Source organism: Triturus cristatus, chromosome 6, assembly GCF_964204655.1.
Source record: "Triturus cristatus chromosome 6, aTriCri1.1, whole genome shotgun sequence".
Classification (NCBI taxonomy): Eukaryota; Metazoa; Chordata; class Amphibia; order Caudata; family Salamandridae; genus Triturus; species Triturus cristatus.
The window spans coordinates 323,069,348-323,090,068 of NC_140589.1; the positions used below are offsets into that span (position 1 = coordinate 323,069,348).

The 20,721-nt window shown below is 44.9% G+C and overlaps 1 protein-coding gene across 5 annotated transcripts in view; it reads left to right on the top strand.

Annotated features, from left to right (window-relative positions):
- Window positions 1-20,721, top strand: part of ROCK2 (Rho associated coiled-coil containing protein kinase 2) — a 531,243-nt gene that overhangs the window by 269,377 nt on the left and 241,145 nt on the right. For all 5 annotated transcript variants that reach the window (XR_014962943.1, XM_085610696.1, XM_085610694.1 and 2 more), the window contains exon 4: window positions 6,555-6,692. Coding sequence is in view for 4 of the 5 variants with exons in the window: in XM_085610696.1 (XP_085466822.1) it covers window positions 6,555-6,692 (138 nt within the window). In the remaining variant the exon portion in view is untranslated. The remainder of the gene's footprint in view (window positions 1-6,554; window positions 6,693-20,721) is intronic.

Consider the following 20,721-nt stretch of genomic DNA (forward strand, 5'->3'; position numbering starts at 1 on the left):
TGGAGATAGACGGCAGACGACAAAGAAAAAATTGAAGCGCCACGAAGATGGCTGCCAGGTTAGGAAACAGCGCTCAAACACATGCTTTCCTACAGTCCACCAGTAAATGCACACCACCCCAATCCCCCCCGAACAACTTGTTCGCATAGCAGACACAAAAAGTTAACAGTAGAACAAGCAGGAAAAAAAAAATCGATATGAGAAATCATTCCAGTAACATGGTTTTATTTTTGGGCACTAAAGAATGACTTGGATGCACATATGTTGGCAGCAGATACAGTGGAGCAATGTACACTGGCTACAATAACTTTATTAAACCTCCTAGAATCCCACGATCATAAAGCATCACCTGAAAAAAATTGCAATTTTGCAGGAAACAGGTGTCTTATTTAGGCCAGCTGATTTCTGAAGGGGAGAGAGGATGGTCACCTGAAAGAATACGAGCCATTCTACACCATCCCATACCGACCACAGACTGAAGTTGGGACTAAGACTCAACACTTCATAAATGCTCAGTAGCCTAAATATGAGCTAATATTGTTGGCTGCCTCCAATGTGATACTACATATATGTACAACATTAAATACAGCAACACTGATGCACTTGCCTGACCGACATATCATCGGAATTACACAGTTGTGTTTTAGTGACACAGCAAAAGACCAAGGAGAGGTTTGATATGTCTGACACTGCATACGCAGAAAGAGAAGCGGATGTATGGGTGGATAGGTCCTGTCTTCAATTGCCATCAGGAAAGACAAGAGAAGCTTAGGCTATATATACACTACAGACAGTTGTTGAAACAAACTGCATTCCCATTTATCAGCGCAAGCGGCAGAATTGGTGCCTTTAACCACAGCATGTGAAATCAGCTAAGGTTTTAAAGTAAACATATACGGAGAACCGGTGTGCTTCTGGGTTGGTCATGATTTTTGGAGATTATGACAAAAAAGAGCGATTTTGACAGTGTATAGAGCATGGCGAGTTGATAGATTACTGAATGCCTTGGCTATGCCTAAAATATTAGCCAATAATAAATTGTGCAGCAAACCAGAAGCTGACAGATGAAGTAGCTAAAGGAAATGATTTTGCTGATAGAATGCCGAAACCGCAGCAGAAGCATCAGATAGCACAATGAATGTAGCAACGGTGGAGGACTGTGATTTCAAAAATGAACAGTTAGACCCACACCTCAATAAGGACAGAAGAATTAACAAGCATTGGCTGTGCGGCCATAAAAGTAACGGGCCGCGCAGCCGTGAAAGGGGACACGTTCTGTGGTGTGGGAGAAGCAGAGCGAGGAAAGGCAGATGGCGGCGCCGCGAAAGTGAAAGTAATCGCGGCTGTAAGGGAGCCCGCGAGATGGCACCTGTGCTCGTAAGCGCGCGCCCACGTGCGTAACCGCTGGTGGCCGGAGTAAGCCTGTTGGTAGCACTTCAAAAAGCCAATTACTAAATGTCTCGCCAGACCAGCGCATGCGCTGGCTCTAGCGAGACCTAAAAAGGACCTGTTCACTCCTACTGATCACTACACAGCATGCTGCCGCAAACACACTCGTGCTGCTTAACTCCGGGTGAAGGCAGTAGCCTTCCACCACTATGAGGGTAGCGCTCTGGGAGCCTCTCCTGGCTCAGACTGCAGCCCGTGAGAGAGGCCTATGTTGGGCGCACACAAATAATCCATGTTTGCCTTGGACAACAAAAATCAGCATTGGGGATCCAGACAGCAGTACAGTTGGGCACTCGGGTCAAGGGTGCATGTCTATCCAGTGCCAGCAACTGTACTAATAAATGCACATTCATTACTACAGTTCAAAGGTCAAGTGCCATCCTATTATCGCAGTACACCAAAATTGACATGGGAAAACACTTATTGCCTCAAAGATTGCATCTTATAATGACTTTACACAGATAATCAACTCTAATTGACCAGGCCTTTTCAGTGCACACATTTAACCCCCTGCTTCCTAGTTTGGGTTGGATACTTTCTTTCAAAATAAATACACATGAAAAACAGCATGTCATAAAACATATATGTAGGCTGTCGCATGTTAATTATAATAGTTGTTGGGAGAGCGGTGAACATCATGTCACACTTGTGGTTTCACCGCTTGTCAGTCATGCACCCACACTGAGCAGTTGTAAATAAATTGCAAATTACACTCAGCATCTGCATACATATGTAAGTGTTGGACCAGGCCCTTTTTGTAGGGTTATCCCCAAACATTTTGCCTTCTTGCTCCTATTTTGTTCTGACTTGTTTTTGTTGGACTCTGGGCACTTTACCACTGCTGGTCAGTGCATATGCTCTCTGTCTAAATTGGATTGGTAATTGGATTTCCATGGTTGGCATATTTGTTTTACTGTTAAGTCCCTAGTAAAGTGCTCTCTGTGTGCCCAGGGTCTGTAAATCAAATGCTACTAGTGGGCCCGCAGCACTGATTGTGCCACCTACAGGAGCAGTAGCCCTGTTAACATGTCTCAGGCCTGCCACTGCAGAGTCTGCAAATGTAGTTTTAAACTCCCCTTACGACACATACCAGGCCCAAACTGTCCCTTTTATTACATGTAAGACACCCCTAAGGTAAACCCAAGAGAGCCCCATGGACAGGATGTAGTGTATGTGAAAGGTAGGAGATGTACCGGTGTGTTTTACATGTGCCAGATAGTGAAATGCTACCAATTTCTTAGTTTTTCACTATTGCAAGAGCTAACTCTCCCCTAGGTTATCATTGCAGCTTTCTTGTAGCATCTTACAAGTGTAACTTTCAATTGGGAATAGATAGAGATTTGGAGTTTGGGTTCCCTGAACTGAGGATTTAAAAGCGCATCTTTCTGTGCAAGTGTTTTTTAAGTTGTGAGTTTGAAAATGCCACTTTTAGAAACTGGGCATTTTCTTGCTTTACCATCCTGTGCCTCTGCCTGCCAGTGGAATTCACGTCTGGTTTAGACTGACAGTTGGGATGTTTGTGCATTCACTCTAGACAGTCACACAAAGGGAGCTGAGGTGTGCCTTGCATATCTTGATTGCCCATCATCCGGCTGATGGGCCTTCCGGAGTGGTGGGAGGAGTTGTCACCTGAATAGGGCTGTGTCTGTCCTCTCACGGTGTTGTCTCCGCCCCCTTGTAGTGTGTCTGGAGCCAGGACAGGGCAAGGCAGGATCTGTGCACTACAAAAAATATCTTTTGAAGTATACCTACTTCAAAGGCCAAAAGTGGTAATGGCAGGGGCCGCTCCTCTATTAAGGCAGAGGAGCGTCACCCCACAGGAAAAATAAAATGATAATAACAGCATGTTTTTATCATTTTATTTTTTAGTACTCCTCAGTAGGGGCGGGGCGGGCTGGATGAACTGTCCACAGAGCAGGGGAGGAGTGGTATGCACTCTAAGTGTGCATGACCGTTTGGCCGCTGTCTTGGGCTGGTCATACCGTCATGTGCACTTGGCATGTTCTCCACCGGGCTGTGTTGCACTAGGTGTAGAACATGTCCAGTCCTCTTCTGAGCATCCAAACCACGGCGCTCAGACCAATCACGATGCTACTATCAACAGCGTTGAGATTGGCTAAGTAAGTCTGGAAGCCTGGGTGGTTCCTGTTCCTGCATTGATGGAAGAAGAGGATGGAGGAGAATCGGTGGCTAGCAGTTAAGTTTAATATCTTTTTCTTCATTTTATTTAAACACTCCCCGCCCCACGACTACTGCCCCGTAGCAGCAGCTACTGGGTATAAGTATTGGACCTATGACCCCACATCTTTAGAGCACTTCTGGATCAAGAGAAGATTCTGCCAAGAAGAAGAGCTGGAGAAGCTGTAAGAGGGGAACTGCCACTTCGTTTGTTACTGTGTTGGGCTGACCTGCTGTTTCTGCCTTGCAGAGTGAAAGGACTGAACTTTGCTTTCTTGTATCCTGCTTGCCAAGGTTCTCCAAGGGCTTGTGTGTTTGCCTCCTGTTAAGAAGTCTCAGATACACAAAAGACTTCTTGTAACTCTGCTGGAGCTGCTGGACTCGGGCATCTGTGATTCCTACCCTTGCCTGAGGTGCCTCCCTCCAGCCAAAGGGCTTCAGAAGTTGGGTCTGCAGCTGATCTCTGTAAGTATTGGATAGGAAGCCTCGCAAATCCTTGCTGACAGCTCCTCGGAACCGACACCGGTTGACACGAAGCGTCACCAAGTCCCGCTGCACAACTGACAGCCCCTCTGAACCGACGCTGGACAACTCGAAGCCCCACAAAGCAGCCCCAAGAACATGCACCAGATGACACGAAGCCTTGCAAAATGTTGCATCACTTCCCCACGCAGTAAGAAACAGACTCGTCACCTTCTCCCCCAGTAAGGAACCGACTCATCACCTCCCCTGGGATCAAGAAACCGACGCATCACCTTATCTGCATGTAAGGAACCGACGTATCGCTTTGCTTACTGATGTCTCACCGCCCTTGCGCCTGTTTTCGTCTTTGATTTTGATGCATCCCAGGTACTTTGTGCTAAAAGTGACACATCCATAGTTTTTATATGAACTTAACTATTTTAAACCTTTTAAAAGTAATATCTTGAATTGTATATGTTGGATTTTTGTCGTTTTGTTCTAGTTTTACTTAGATAAAGATTAGTCATGTTTCTAAACTGGTGTGGTGTCCATTTATAGTGTTTTCACTGTATTACTGGGTGTTTATGTACAAATACTTTACACATGCTTCTCAATTCAAATCAATTTAACTTTATTCGATTCATAGAAAGAATCATAAAAGTTTGCAGTTCAATACAAAAAGAGAAAGTTATTCAAATCATTAAAAACCGATTCAATTAAATACATTTACAAATTTAAGATACATCAGTAAAAAACTTCCTTCTGGTAATCACGGACCTCAAAAACCTTGCCACTACCACACAAGTAAACAAATCCGGAAGCAGTTGTAAAAATATATAGGCCGGTCTACATTGTCTGAAGTTTAAGGATTTCAATAAAGGCTTTATAAAAGTAGTCCTTAAATCAGAATAAAATTTACAAAAAAACAATACATGAATGGTTGATTGTCTGGAGATCTGGTCACAAGGACAACATATTAATCGACGAGACCAATTATTTCTATTAGGGAAACTAGTCAAGCGATGAAAAATATCCAGTCTGAAGCGTGTCAAAACAAATCTATATTGGGCATTTAAAACACCGATTAAATACGGTTGTATCGTATAACAGGTCAATATCATTTGATTATGTAGTACGGTGGGCTTCACAAGTTCCAATGTTAATCTTTTTTCCTCCTGGTTGTTCAGACATACTCTTTTTAATGATTCTCTGGATATATGCAGTAAAGATTCAGACTTTGCATAGTATTCAGGGTGACAAATATCATGCATGACATTTTTTACGCATTTCAACCGTGTTATTTCCATTGCATGATCAGCGCCACAGCAATCCTGTAAAATGGCTCTATTAAAACTCGTGTGATCCGATGTCCATAACTTATGCCATAGGAGGACTGGCTGCACCTTCATCAGGTCCTCCAAGTAGGTTAAACCCAATTCTGCATCACAGACAAAGTTAGAACAGCTTTTAGGCAGCCCTAACAGATTTTTAAGAAACCCATTTTCTACCAGCTGTAGAGACTCAACATCTACATGTCCCCACAATTCAGAACCATACATAGCTATTGACCGGCATTTTGCGTTATAAATGCTCAACATGTCCCTAGTCAGTTTACGACCCAGTTTCCTGGAAAAGTTACTCAGACCCGCAATTGATCTAAGGAACTGCATTCTTCTTAATTTTACTGCACTTTTCCAGTTACCATTACTATCAAACATTATTCCTAAGTACGAAAAGTTAGTGTTTGAGGTAAAGTCTTGTTTCCTGTTAAAATGTTGCGTCCCTTAGCTGACTTACAGCCAGCTTTCATTACAAACGTTTTACCTATGTTAATTAAAAGACCCAGATTCTCCATAAAATTAACAAATTTATCTAAAAGATGTTGAAGTGCATTAGGTGAACGGGCCATAAGCACCGCATCATCAGCATACAGTAATACTGGTACTGGCCTGTTGCCAATTTGGGGCAGGTCCATACATGAGTCCACAAGGGTAGCACCCAGGCCAAATACGCCTGACAGCTCGTGCCAAACTACCAGGGGGTGAGCAGGGGTTATCTTGGGTGTGTAACGCCCTTACGCTGACTAGAAGGGAGGGTCCCTACTTGGACAGTGTACAAGCCATTGCCAAATAGAGACCCTCATTTCTAACAATAAGCATATGCATGTATATGTTCAAACATGCATATAATATGTGTATGAATATATGCATATATTATTGTGTACACACACTTTGATATTTGTAAGTGTGGCTTGAATTGCATTCAGATGCTGTGTAATTGTGAGTTTTTATCATAGATTGTTACATGACTTAATAAAAGACTAAGCGTCAGACTGTACATTTAAATATCAAAGACCATTTCGACCCGGTCCTCTCTGAAGTATGCCAGACATTTAGTGTAATGAATATTATTTTTAGTTTAAAAATTGTCCAAATGTTTGTAATTGTAAGTTTCTTTTCTTCTAGGTCCGACATAAAGCCTCACAGAAAGTGTATGCAATGAAACTCCTAAGTAAATTTGAAATGATTAAAAGGTCTGACTCTGCGTTCTTCTGGGAAGAGAGAGATATAATGGCCTTCGCAAACAGTCCGTGGGTAGTTCAAGTAAGTAGCGCAGATTGAAACATTTTGTTGGTGAAGCTCGTTTTCCACATTTTGTCTATAGCTATGGAAAATACAATCGTGGACATGTTTCCAATTTTTAGATTGTTATATTACTCATAGAGTGCAATCAGAACTACTAAAGAAACTAAAGATGTGTTGTATTTAACCATTATTTTAAGTACTGGGAGATCACCATTGTACCTTGTGGGTTCTAGTATTTACTGTAAAACGATGCCCTTCATAAACATGCGCATAGTTAGAATGCCAATGTTGCCATCCTAGGTTAGGTGGCGGTCTCAAATTTACCCTCTCTTTGCCAGGGCATGGAACTGTCTGCCAGCAGGCTGCACTGAAGAGGTTTCTTAATGATGGGCTGATTAGTGTTGTTGAGTAAGTGCTGTGTTTGGCGGTCTTGGTAAAGCAGAGGAACGTAGGGATATCAATGGAATTCCCTGAAGAGAGTAACCCATGAAGATACTTCTGGTTGATGCAGAACTGACAGTCTTCAGGGTTCATAATAACACAGTGAATGCTGCAGAGCATTACTTTCATTTTCAAGCAATCCTGGAATCCGCACGTTCTGTCGTGATGCTCCTCAACTAACACTAGTGGCCAGGATCCTTTTTTAGCTCTGGGTCTTGCCATTGCAAGTATTAAGCAGACCCAGTGCTATCAATATACATAAAGTGTGCTTTGTGTCACACCCTTTCAACCATTGGCTTTTTTCAATCAGCCTCTTGCAGCCACTAGCCCCAGGCTTTGTCATTCACTTTTAGCACAGTAGAATATTTATGTTTCACCTGATGCTATTAGCTGTTTGGATGTATCCGTCTGCTCCACTCAAGTGTTTGCAATGAAGTGCATGAAGTACTATTTTATTACTATACACCTCTCTCCTGGCTTTCTCCAGTCTCGTTCTGACGTGCTAAAGCTGCATACTTCTCACATTAATCCCAGATTTATTGGGTACGCCAATGGTTGCTTATAAAGTTGTAAGAATAAAGAATTAAGATTGTTTCTTTTTAAGTTCGTGGAGGACCTCAATGGCAAGATATCCCTTACTTTACTGATTTGAGGCTGAAGGTCACAAGTCTTTCTTCCACCCAGGCCCCAAACCAATTTAATTTTGATCTGATGTCTGTTCAGACCATCAAGGTCGTCAGTATGTGGAAGCTGTTGATAACTGCTGCATTTTACTCACTTGTATATTAAATAGCAGTAACATTTCTACAGGAAGTGCTATCGACAGCACCTCAAGTTGTACAAACGCAGGTGATTGGCTGAGCAGATATGTGGTACCGGAAAGTTGAAAGTATGTTGTGTATTATGAATGTAAAGTGTAAAGATGAAATAATGCATATATTAGCATGATACTTAAATTATAGGTCCTACACACATACATTTGGGTGGTAGAAATTGTGCGGGGAGTGTGGGGAGAGGAGGAGCCTATTTTGTGGCGGCTGAGTTAGATCAATTTTAAAATGTAAGAGAAGGAACTGACGACTTTGCGATACAATATTGAAATATAAGTGAACTAGTCTTATATAAATTTAGAAGTAATGCATTAGATACTGAAAAGCCGGGTTCGGGGTGGGGGTGAGGGGGAGTTGGCAGATGTTATCGCAGAAATTGACAGGATCTTAGGCGCGGTTTAGATCGAGCTTCCCCCACCCCCATGACAGTGCCACCAGAGGACTGCAAGATTATGCACCAGCTACCAAGAATTCGCCTTGGAAATGGATGTTACACTTATTCAGTATTTGCATCGTTTCTGCACAGCATGGCACAACGTGGTATAATATAACAACCCAACTAAGTTAAGTCAACCTTCGTCTTTAGTAGTGGTCATGCTGATGACAAATCAAATGTAAAATAAATTTCTTTGCAATTCTCAAAGATGCACTTATGTTGCCTCCAAGAGCCAGTTGGGAAGAGCTTGTCTCCTACTGAGCCCAATTACACAAGAGATTGTGCAGAAAGGGGCACTTCCGTTCTTTTGCAACTTTAATAACTTTGCCGGTGGGATTTTAGATTCAAGGCTAATTTACTACTATGTGCCTAGTACCATGGATTTGCACCTAGCTCCAAAAAAAACCCTTTGTATTTTTCTGCTGCTCTAATATCAAGAGGCTCTGCCCTATAATTCCTGATAACTGTGGACAAGGCCACTTGAAAGCAGAGGCATGTCATCACATAACCTCACTGAAATATATATTTGGTTCTTCCAAGCATTTTTCATTCCTGTTGTATCTATGCTTTCTTCAGTTGGACCACCCCCAAGGTTTGAGCAGATAAACATCCACTCTTGTGTTGACTGGCCAGTAAATGCCTCGGGTCCCTCATTTTGGACCCACCGATATGCAAATCAGTTTTTATCCTACTCTAATTGAAACAGTCCAGTCCAAACTGTCAGGCTAGGTCCTCCTTGAACCGGAACACCAGCAACCCAAGACTGCTTTCGCCCTGATTTGGGCTCTTCAGTCAGGTTGTAACTTGGTTCCAGTGGTCGTTTTCCAGTCAAACACCATGAATTCAGAGGATATCTCAAGAAATGGTGATTAAGTAAATGATATTAGTTCCCTATTTCTCAAAGAATTTCATTACCCACACCATGTGAGACCTAATTGTGAGAATCCAATACCCTGGACGTGGTTCTATATTGGTTGTTTTTGTTACTCCTTTTTTAAATACAGCAGCTGGCATATGGAGCGCGAGAGGACAAAAGGAAGAATATTTTCTGTAATTGAGGTATTCATTCTAGGACAACGTCTTTTCTCCCTTTTCAGAAAGCATCTAATTCTGTAACCTAAAGAATGTTTATGCATTATCCATTCCTTTGTGCATTATTTATCACTGCCATGTGCTCTATAGCCGGGGCTAACCTCATTCAGCAAAGCCCACCTACAGAAGGAAATGGCTCCTTTCCACAGGAACTAAGCAGACTCTTCGTGCTTTTTGGTAAAATGCAGAAAAAGGATTCGGTTTGACCAAGAGGAAATTAACCATAATTGTAGCATAAAATTGAGATAGTTTGGGTTCTAGGACTATAGGAAGCAGTAAACCTGACAGACTTAGTTGCCTACATCTACCATTAATATTGCTTATTCACACTGCTCCATTCCATGGGATCCTGGGGCCACCTTGTAGCATGTCATCTATTTTTTTATTAAGCTGTGCTTATCCTATGTATGGCACAGCAAGTGACTCACGCACAGAGTTCCCTTATGCACATTTGACCAGACCAGGTGCTGCACGCGCTCACCTCCATTTCTTGATATACAGCAGCAACATTGTCCTTCTCTTCTCAATGTGCTGTTCTCTTCCAGCCTAGACCTTGCAGATGTTTTAGTATTGAGTTTACTTCAGTAGCACCATAGGCTATTAATTTATTTCAACTGACTGTTTCCTGAAACTAATGCTCAGGAGTACCTAATTTTCCAGCAGCTGGTGAGTTCCTGGCATATGTGGAGATCAGGCAAAACTCTATATATAAATTACCTTCAAAGCGTGTTGATTAAGCGTATTAGATCTCTTTGGTTTCTGACACTAATTGTTATTCTTTAGAACGTAAAAACGAATGATTTGTGGGTGGGTTTTGTCGATGCAAAAGAAAGCACAGTTGACACTTAGAGGGCCAAATCAGCTTTATTCGATGGTCTTCTGGGACAGGGTTAAAAGTGAGAGGATTCAGGGATTTACTCAAATACACCCCTGTAGCTTTTCAACATGTTTCTGCCCATGGCTGCCCCCAAGATGGGTTCCTGGGCATTTGTTAGGACCTAGAAAATGTGTCACTCTGCTAAAAAAAAAAAAAAAAGAAAGAAATTCAAGAAAAAGGTCAGCCAGCTAATGATGGAGATGGCCCGTATGTATTCTGGGTCCACTGTCTTTCTTGAAAAAATGATAAACAAAGCGACCATTACTAATACAAAGAAGAGGAAAAGCTCTCGCATGACATGCTATATTAGACAATTATACATAGTCTATGCTCATGCTGTTAATGCGATTAGCTAATGCATATCACAGATCAAGGTGGTGACCAGTGAGTACTTTACTGGAGTCATCTAACCTACAGTGAGAAGGTGGTCAACTCTCATGCCACTAGGTACGCCTGTAACACAAAGCTAGAACAAAATCAAGCATAAAAATGGAGCGACAGGGAAACCAACACATCGGCTTAATCAAGGCCTGTGCGAGTATGCATTCACACTCGCAGGTACAGTCCCCACTGAAGGAGTATATTAAAAATGAATCGATTATTAGACTAAAAGATGGCCATACAGATTATAATGAACTATATCCTGTGTGTACAGTGTATCTTATATTTAAAACTCTACACAGTATGTGCCCGAGAGGTGTTGGGCTGGCCCAAGCATACCATCCCCAGGGGAAACCAAGACAACCAGCTATAGAACACAGACCGAATGAGCCCCATAGTGGGGTAATGCAGGCTTATGGCAGTATTGGGTATCATAGCATGGGACAGGGTCCGTAATGAAGCCCGTAATCCACACAAGGAGAATGGTGAGATCATCAGGTGCTCAAATGAGGGCCAGAGTGAAAGCTAGGCCTGTAATAAGGACCCTGATCAAAGCTTTAAGGGGAAGCCTGGGTTAAAGCGGCTAACTCGCCTAACAGTTCATGGTCCCACGAACGGGACCGCATGGGGTCTTCACCCCTTTCCGCAAGTGGGAGTAGGGAGGACTAATACTGGGCACAAGGAGCCCAATCTCTGATAGCAGGCTAAAGGTGCCGGAGACCGCTGGGTCTCAGATCTGAGACACGGCCCTATTGTGGTGCTCTAAACAAAATTTGTATCCCGTAACTGATAAAGTGGGAACAGGAGTCTAAGACGCGTCTTACCTGCTAAGGTCAGAGCTGTGAGACGTCCCGGCCAGAGTCAAACCAGACTACCGGCTGTGTCCTATAGAAATACACAGGTAGGTGCAGCGTGGTGATGTGCCAGTGACGTGGGCGTTTAGGCACGTCAAGCTCTCATGGGAGATGTGGTCCCATAAACGGAGCTGCATCACAGCATCAGCAATAGAAACATAGAAGTTGCTTGCCCCACAGTGCAACATGTTGGGTGGCAAACTAGGTTACAGAGGCATGGCAAAAAGTCAGGAACCCTCCGCGGGGGATCAGGGTATCCTGTGCTGTCTAGTGAGTTACCTTAAAAGTGACAGGAACCCTACACTGCGGAAGAAGGTGTCCTGTACGGTGTTGTGGAGCATTATCTGAAAGAAATACGTAGTGATAGATTCTTTACCTTAGAATTACCCCGGGCGTCAGCCTGGATCAGTAAAGTTTTCGTCAGCAGTACCCCTGCGCGTTGGAAGGTGGCATCGTGCACCTCCGCGTCCATAGTTGGCGTCGTGATTCGCCGATATGACGTCGCGGCAGCTACTTAGACGCCGCCCTCGCGCCCTGACGTCAGTTCTTTCTTTTTCCGCGCCAGCAAGTGCAGATCCGTAGATCGGTACCCCCAGTAATTTTTTTGACTGAGTTTTTCGAGGCCTTTTTGTCTCTATTTTTGAGCCTATCGATTCCTGGTGCAGTAGGAATGCCCAGCCCCAAGTCTTGCGGGGACTGACACCGCGTCTGTCTTTACTGCCTGGGGCACGACCACGACCCCAAATCGTGCCCCGACAGCCGGGCCATTGCGCCGAAGACTTTGCGGAAGCGGTCCTGAAAGTTGCTTGAAGTCCGGCATTCGGCTCTGCGCCGCTCATGGTCAAGGTCAAGGTGTGAGGTCAAGGGACCGGTCGCGGAGCCTGGATCCTGGTCGATGCGGTTGACCTTGTGACACCGCCACGGACGTCGACCCCACTGGCACCACCTCCAACGTCGCCGGTGCTCCGGACATCGTCGTCTCCGGTTTCAGCCCTGATGTGGACACGGTGCCGGAACAGCGTGGCTCGACGCCGATTCCGACTCCGATGGGGCCTTTCTACCCCTATGTCCAGCCTCCTTATTTTTGACCTGTACATCAACCTTCAGAGGAAGGGGAGGACTGGGAGGGGTCTGAGGACCCTCTCTCAGCACAATGCGAGTTTGACCCGGACTGGGTAGAGGAGCTGAGGGATGCCAGTGGTCTTGATACCTCTCCTGAACTTGTCATGCTAACTCCTCCTACCGTGGCTACGGAGGAGGGTGCAAGTTATGCAGTGGAGTTGTGTAGGGTGGCCGAGGCTCCACCTCGAACTCCCTATAGTGGCCATCAGGACTAACCTCCTGACAGAAGTGCTTCAGCCCGCGGCTACCTCTGTGGAACCACTGCTGCCTTTTAATGATGCACTTTCAGACGTTCTTTTAAGCACCTGGTCCAGGCCCAACACAGGGGCTCCTGTGGATAGGAACGTGGCCCGACACCATCACCCGGGCGACCCCATGTTTCCTTTCCCAACACCCCACTCATGAGAGCTTGGTTGTCCAAACCTCTGCGTCCCAAAGCGCATTCCCTTCCGCACCCCCGGAGAGGGAATCCAAGAAACTGGAGCACTTCGGTAAGAAGATTTTTTCTTCCACCAGTTTAGGGCTGCGGTCTGTGAACACCGCATGCCCTTGGGCCATTAGGCACAGACCGTGCTCTCTCAAGCTATTGCTAAAGGGAGAGATGCAGCAAAGTTCACGATTCGATATGGCCTTGACACCGCTCACTCGCTGGGCAGGACGATTTCCACGACAGTGGTGCTCCGTCGCCACGCCTGGCTGAGGACTACTGGTTTTTTTGGGGATGTCCAGAACACCCTGATGGACAAGCCCTTTGCTGGTATTCGCCTTTTTGGCAACAAAGCAGATAATGCTTTGGAGCGCTTTTAGGACTCGCAGGCTACGGCCAAGTCCTTGGGCCTTTCTGCCACGCGCCCTTCTCCGCCTTCTACTTTTCGCTCCTTTCGTGGCCATGGAAGGGGCGCCCCTACACGTTCGCTTAGAGCCACTATCTCGACGACTGGCTGTTGAAAGCGGGCTCTCCCCAGACAGTTGTCTCCTGCCTCCATACTACAGCCGACCTCCTGCGTTTGCTGGGGTTCTCCATCAATGTGCCGAAGTGGCACCTGATTCCCTCTCAGAAGCTCCTCTTCGTAGCGGTTCTGGATACGACACACTTTGGGGCCTATCCTCCCGAACGGCGAGTCCAGGATATTCAGGCTATGATGTAGCCTCTATCCTGGGTTTCGGTCAGGATGACCCTGAGGCTGCTGGGCCTCATGGCCTCCTGCATCCTGCTGGTCACTCACGCCAGATGGCATATGCGGGCTCTGCAGTGGGACCTGAAGTTCCAGTGGCGCAGCATCAGGGGAACCTGTCAGATTATGTCCAGATCTCGAGGGGATTGCACAACAGCTGCAGTGGTGGCTCACGAACCAGCATTGGGGTCAATGGCAGATCCCTCTCCCTTCCCAAACTGGAGCACACAGTGGTGACTGATGCGTCCCTCATGGGATGCGGGAGGGTCACACCGGAGAGGCAGAGAGCAGAGGCCTCTGATCTCCGGCGGAGTCCACGCTCCATATCAACCTTCTGGAGATCCAACTTGCACTGAAGGCATTCCTTCCCTCTGTCAAGGGGAGAGTAGTGCAGGTGTTCATAGACAACACCACCGCCATGTGGTACTGTAACAAACAGGGCGGGTGGGGTTGTACACCCTATGTCAGGAGGCTCTGTGCCTCTTGACATGGCTGGAACGTCAGGGCATTTCCCTGGTGGTTCAGCACCTGGCAGGGTCACTGAGCGCCAGGGCGGATGAACTCAGTCACAGGAGCATGATGGATCACGAATGGTGTCTTCACTCTGACGTGGCGCAAGGTCTCTTTCAACAGTGGGGAGAGCCTTGGTTAGATCTATTCGCCACCGAAGAGAACGTGCAATGTCAGCAGTTCTGCGCGTTAGAATTTCCAAGGCGGCACTCGCTAGGCGAAGCTTTTCGTCGCAAGTGGAGTTGCAGTCTATATCACTTCTGCCCAAATTGCTGAAGAAGATCAGGCGCGACCGGGCCCAAGTCATTCTTGTGGCTCCGGACTGGGCTCGAAGAGTTTGGTATCCCGAGCTACTCAGTATGACCATTGATCCCCCGATCCGACTGCCTCTTCGGGAGGATCTTCTGTCACAGCAGCAGGGGACGGTCCTCCACCCGAACCTGTCCAGTCTCCACCTCTTTGCGTGGAGATTGAGCGGTGGCAGTTGATTCCTTTCGACTTGCCTCCTGAAGTGTGTGATGTAATTCTGGCAGCCAGGCGTCCCTCCCCTAAGTTGGTATATGCCTGCAGTTGGAACAAATTTGTGGCATGGGTCACAGCAAAGGCCGTGGATCCCCTTTCTGGCCCTCTTTCAGAAGTCCTATTGTTCCTCCTTTCTTTGGCCCAGCAGGGCTCTGTGCTCGGCGCTATCAAGGGCTACCTTTCTGCTATTTCGGCCTTTCTCAGGCTTCCTGATCAGCCCTCTCTTTTCAAGTCCCCTGTTGTAAATAGATTCCTCAAAGGCATTACTCCTCTTTTCCCTCCTACTCCCTTCGTAATGCCACAGTGGGACTTGAACCTGGTTCTCACATATTTAATGTGCGCTCCCTTTGAGCCTCTTCACAACTGTCCTCTTCGTCTGTTAACTTTGGAGACTGCTTTCCTGGTTGCCATCACCTCTGCCAGGAGAGTGAGTGAGCTCCAGGCTCTTTCTTGTAAACCTCCTTTCCTGTCTGTCCAGCCGGACAAGGTTGTGCTCAGAACACGTCCATCCTTTCTGCCAAAGGTTGTCACTGCCTTTCACATCGGGCAGAAAATCTCTTTGCCCACCTCTGCATCCTTCCAGAGAGGAAGAGAGGCTACAGCCTCTGGACCCAAAACGTGCGCTCTCATTTTACCTGAACCACACACAACAGTTCCGGGTGGATGACCAGCTCTTTGTTGGCTATGTAGACACCAGGAAAGGTCGGGCCGTACACAAGCGGACTATCTCCCGATGGGTCGTCTTGTGTATAAAAGCCTGTTATTCTCTGGCGAAGGAGCCTCCGGTGGGGATGCGTGCCCATTCTACCAGAGTGACGCCTGCCACTACGTCATTGGGGCGTGGTGTCCCCTTACAAGACATCTGTCCGGCAGCTACGTGGGCCTCGTTGCACACTTTTACTAAGCACTATTGCCTGGACAGCCAAGTCTGGAGAGACAACTTCTTTGGCCGTTCTGTTCTCCGGGACTTCCTGGTGTGATCTTGGTTCGCAGACCCACCTCCGGGGTTGGTAATGCTGGGGTATCTATTCTAAGGTAAGGAATCTATCTCTACATGTTTCTTTCAGATGCACAAGTTACTTAACTTCGGTAACGATATATCTGCAGGAAACATTAGTTAGTGATAGATTCCTTACCGCCCCACCCATCCTCCCCGTTCTGCGAACTGATTTCTAGGGTTAAGGTCATCCCTTTCAGGGCCCTAGTTTCAATGCACCAGTGGTCAGTATCTTGAATGGCTCTGCGTTCCTGGCGCTGAAAAGTCGTGTACAGAACTGACGTAAGCGCGCGAGAGCGGCATCTAAGTAGCTGCTGCGACGTCATCTCGGCGACCACGATGCCAACGGCGGGCGTGGAGCCGCACAACGCCACCTTCTGACGCGCAGGGGTACTGCTGACGAAAACTTTCCAGATCCAGTGTTACGCCTGGGGGTAATTCTAAGGTACGGAATCTATCACTAACTAATGTTTCTTACAGATATATCATTACCGAAGGTATGTAACTTGTTCATAAATGTAACAGGTGTGACAATGAGGTAGGCACCATAGGGCGTACGAACAGAGCCTAGTATACTGTGTGCCCTCTGGATCTGATCACAGCATCGGTAATAGAAACATTGGTAGCTCCAAAATGGGCGCATCAACCGTGGTTCACCAGACTACTAGAAATCTCTCTAGTCCCACACGGGAAGCTTCTCGCACAAAACTAGGGCTCAATAAGACACCCCAATCCCAAGGAAACGAACCTTGCGATTTGTCTCCTGAAGTCATAGAATTTGGATATTTAGATTTATTTCAACAATGTATGGATATTCTTAAACATGCTTGTAAACCTACAACCAGACAATGCTATGCTGCCAAATGGAAAAGATTTGTTCTATACTGTCCTTTTGTATTTGTTGCATCTCCAAAATTCTGGTCTAGCATATACCTCAAAATGCTTACACCTAGCAACCGTTGCAGCTTACTTACAAAATAGATAACACTTGTCTTTATTCAGGATACTTGTGATTGAGGTGTTTATGGAAGGACATAACCATTCCACCTAGGTGTCCACCTGCACCAACATGGAATCTTAATATTGTACTAATAAGACTCAAGGGACCTCCACTTAAACCACTACATTCCTGCTAAAAACAATATTTGTCATGGAAAGTTCCTTTTCTAGTAACTATCAAGTCACTTTGGCATGTTAGAACCATTCTTCCAACTACACCGAGATAATTTAGTCCTTCGGACCAATCCAAAGTTTCTACCTAAAGTAGTTTCTCCTTTTCACATTAATCAATCGAGTTACCTGTTTCTTTCCACAACCAGAGTCTGTTGCAGAAAGAGCCTTACATACACTGGATGTCAAACGAGCTTTAATGTACTACTTTGACCAACCAAGACTTTTAGGAAAATTAAGCAATTACTACTTGCTTTTTCACCCCCTCACACCTGAAATCCTATCGAAAAGAGTGGAATTTCAAGATGGATAGTAAAAGATATCCAAACCTGTTATACTAAAGCTCGAAGACTTTTACCTGTAACCCCTAGGGGCTTCTATGGCATTTTCAGGCAATATTCCCCTTGCTGACATTTGCAAAGCAGCAACATGCTCCACACCACACACCTTCACAAAACATTATTGTGTGGATGTACTTGCACATCAACAGGCCAATGTTGGCCTAGCAGTTCTAAGGACTCTTTTTCAAACACTGTATAACCACCACTTTGGGAGAGGGACAGCTTTACAGTAAATGCACAGCATATATATCTGCAGCACATGTGCTTTAAACAGATTGTTACTTAACCTATAAGCATCTGTTTTCGGCATGTAATTCTGTAGATTCACATGTGCCGTCCCTCCTCCCCAGAAACCTGTGTGTGTCGCAGTTTAATTACACTAATTCACATTAATTGCTCCATTCTCATCCACCTGCGGTAAAACAATCTAAAGATGGAGTCGATGCCCATGCACACTATCACCAAAGGGAGGAGTCACACAATCTCATGACTCGAACAACGTCTTGAAAGAAAAATACCTCGTAATCATCTGAGCCAAACACTAGATGGTGGACTTATGCACAGCATGTGAATCCACAGCACTACATACCAATAACAGATTCTTACAGGGTAAGTAACATAATCCTTCTGGTAAATACCATATCTAACCTCAAACTCCTCCCCTGCCTTTCCTTTTCTGTACACTAGTACTTCTAATTGTTTGCGGGCTGCACGTCCGTGGGAGCAGACAGTGTCCAGAAAAAAATTGGCATCAACACTAATAGGTGGCACTTACATGGATGTAGTGAAGTCAATGCGGAGCTGCATAGTGCGCCGACTGGTATGTGGGAGCAATGGAGAATAAGTCTTTTGTATCCAGTGTGGTGCCTGGGGACATTTTAAAGGTGGTAAAGGTGTATTTACATAAGAGGTTCTACCAGAAAGAGTTAGCCAAGGTAAATAACTTGTTTGTTTTTTGTATAGAGACTAATACAGTGGTTTCTTAACATAACAATATTTACTGGAGTTGTACTTCAAGGATGAGATAGGTGTTTATTTAAAAAAACAAAGATTAGGGCATTTAGAAAGATGACCTAAGAAAACTACAATGTAACAGTACTTAGTTGCCATTGTTCTAGTTTCTTCCTCAGTCCGGGGTCCCAGGAAGGCAAATGAGTTGAGCTAAGGGCCATCATAATCTCTGCAGAGGGGCAGATATAAAGGGTGGCATGATAAGAAGGCATCGTAGGCTCACTGATTGACACAGGCCATCTGTGTCTCTCTTTTATCCTTGATCCTGTTGCTGTGCTGTTGATTCAACTATTTCAAGTTAGCTTGGTTGCAAACGCTCGCTGCTACAATGCAAGTTCGGTCTCCCAGTAGGTTATCAGGGTTTTTTCTTCATTATATTAAAACATGCACCTTCCCCTCTTCTTGGCTGAACAGCATTATAGCGCTGATAGATAAGAAGGGAAAGGCATCTTGCCTAATATCAAACAGGCCTTTCCGTCTCTTAGATGTGGAAGCCAAAATCATTACCAGCATAATCTTCAAAAACGTTCAGCAGTGGGAAGAAGAAATAGGCATTTGGACTATCTACCAAGGTGAGTGGAGATCTGCTTCTGCACCATTGACCAGGCCTTCAAGCTCCAACACTTGGTTTCAAAAGAGATGAAGCAAACAAAAAGTCCTATATGCCACTTTCTTAGATTTCTACTCCATCTTTGGTTACATCAACCAGAACATGACAAAACATGAAAAAATATTTGTGAACCCATACTTGAGCCTATGCATCATAAAATCACGTAATCAGGAGTGCGGCTTGGAGGAAACAAACCACTGACAACAAAATGCCCCCTAAAACAGGGATCAAGCAAACCACTTTTGCAAACCTTTCTTTTCAACATTTGTGTAAATTATCTACCTGAGGATATTCCGATAAAGGTCTCAAACACACCAAAAAATCAAAACATCTTTGTCCCTATCTTATTTTATGCTTCTGGCACTACACCCAAATGCTCTCTAATAACTGCTACCACACACACAATTATTGGAAAAAAATAAGATTTGAGTTAACAAATGAAAAGGTAAGCTCTGTGCTTGCGGCCCACAAATGAAGAAAAGTTGAAAGCAATTTTACCAGAAAGAGTTGATATGTTTCCCTATTAGTGTATTAAGTTTGCTGTGTCTATTCTTAAAGACGTCATTCAGGAAGATGGAAGTTATTGCTAAGGGAATTCTCTACTAGTGGAATGCTGTCAATTTTGGATATTATCCATATCCAAAGCAAAAATTAATATTCTTTGCACATATGGTTAAGTTATGGAGAGAAAGTCATAGAGGAAAATGCTGAAACCCTTTGCTCCAAACACCAAAAGCTGCTCTATAAAAACACTGCGCATAAATCCCAGTTGAACATCCGTGACAAAAAAGATAGTGGAATACCCAGTTAAATGCATCACAGCATGTTTAGCACATCTGATAGATCTGGGTTGGACAGAACACATCAACCATAATAAATGCACTAAGAAAGACCAGGTGGCCAAAAAAGCAAGAACATTTAGCCTATCTTTACATCTGTCCCTCTCTTGTGGACTCAAATCACGTCATGCACGCCATAGAGACATTAAAAAATGGCTACTCTTACTTAATTCCCAAGAATAGAAATAAACTGTGGGAAATTTTAAAATGAGAAATGTTAAAATGGCATCCCGCGGGTTCAGACTTTTGAACTGCATCCACAAAAGCAACCTTAACACCTTGCAAAGTACTGAGAGGAGCAAAGTATTCACCCTGACAAGATTCAGCTGCTTAGACTCCCAAGAATAGATTTACTTTTCGAAAAAGGGTTCTGAGCCAGAATGCCTTTTGTAATGAGAAGTCAAGTGAAACATTGCACACATTCTTTTAGAGCACAAATGGCAATTTAAGAGCAGAAAAATCTTCCTTGAGGGAACTCTGAGAACAGCTCAACATGAAGATCCCACTAGCACCTTCACTCTGCTTTTAAGTTACTAATTCACAGAACTCACCTAGAAAGGTGGTGTCTTTTCTCAGGGCAACTCAGAAAATCATAATTTTACACATTTATACCTTGGCTGCAACTTGAAGTAATTCACCAGGGCAACCTCTTTGTTATGTGCTGACATTTATCTCCTGATCCAACTAAGTTCTCTGGATGTCGCCTTAAACTCAAGGACCAGACAAGTCTTTACTGGGGTGGGGCCGATTCTTATCCTTTCTACTTGTCTTATTGCTAGGCTCTCATGCTCACTCTAGACCTGGGATGATTTCCTTACGTCTTGGTTCACGCTGCAACA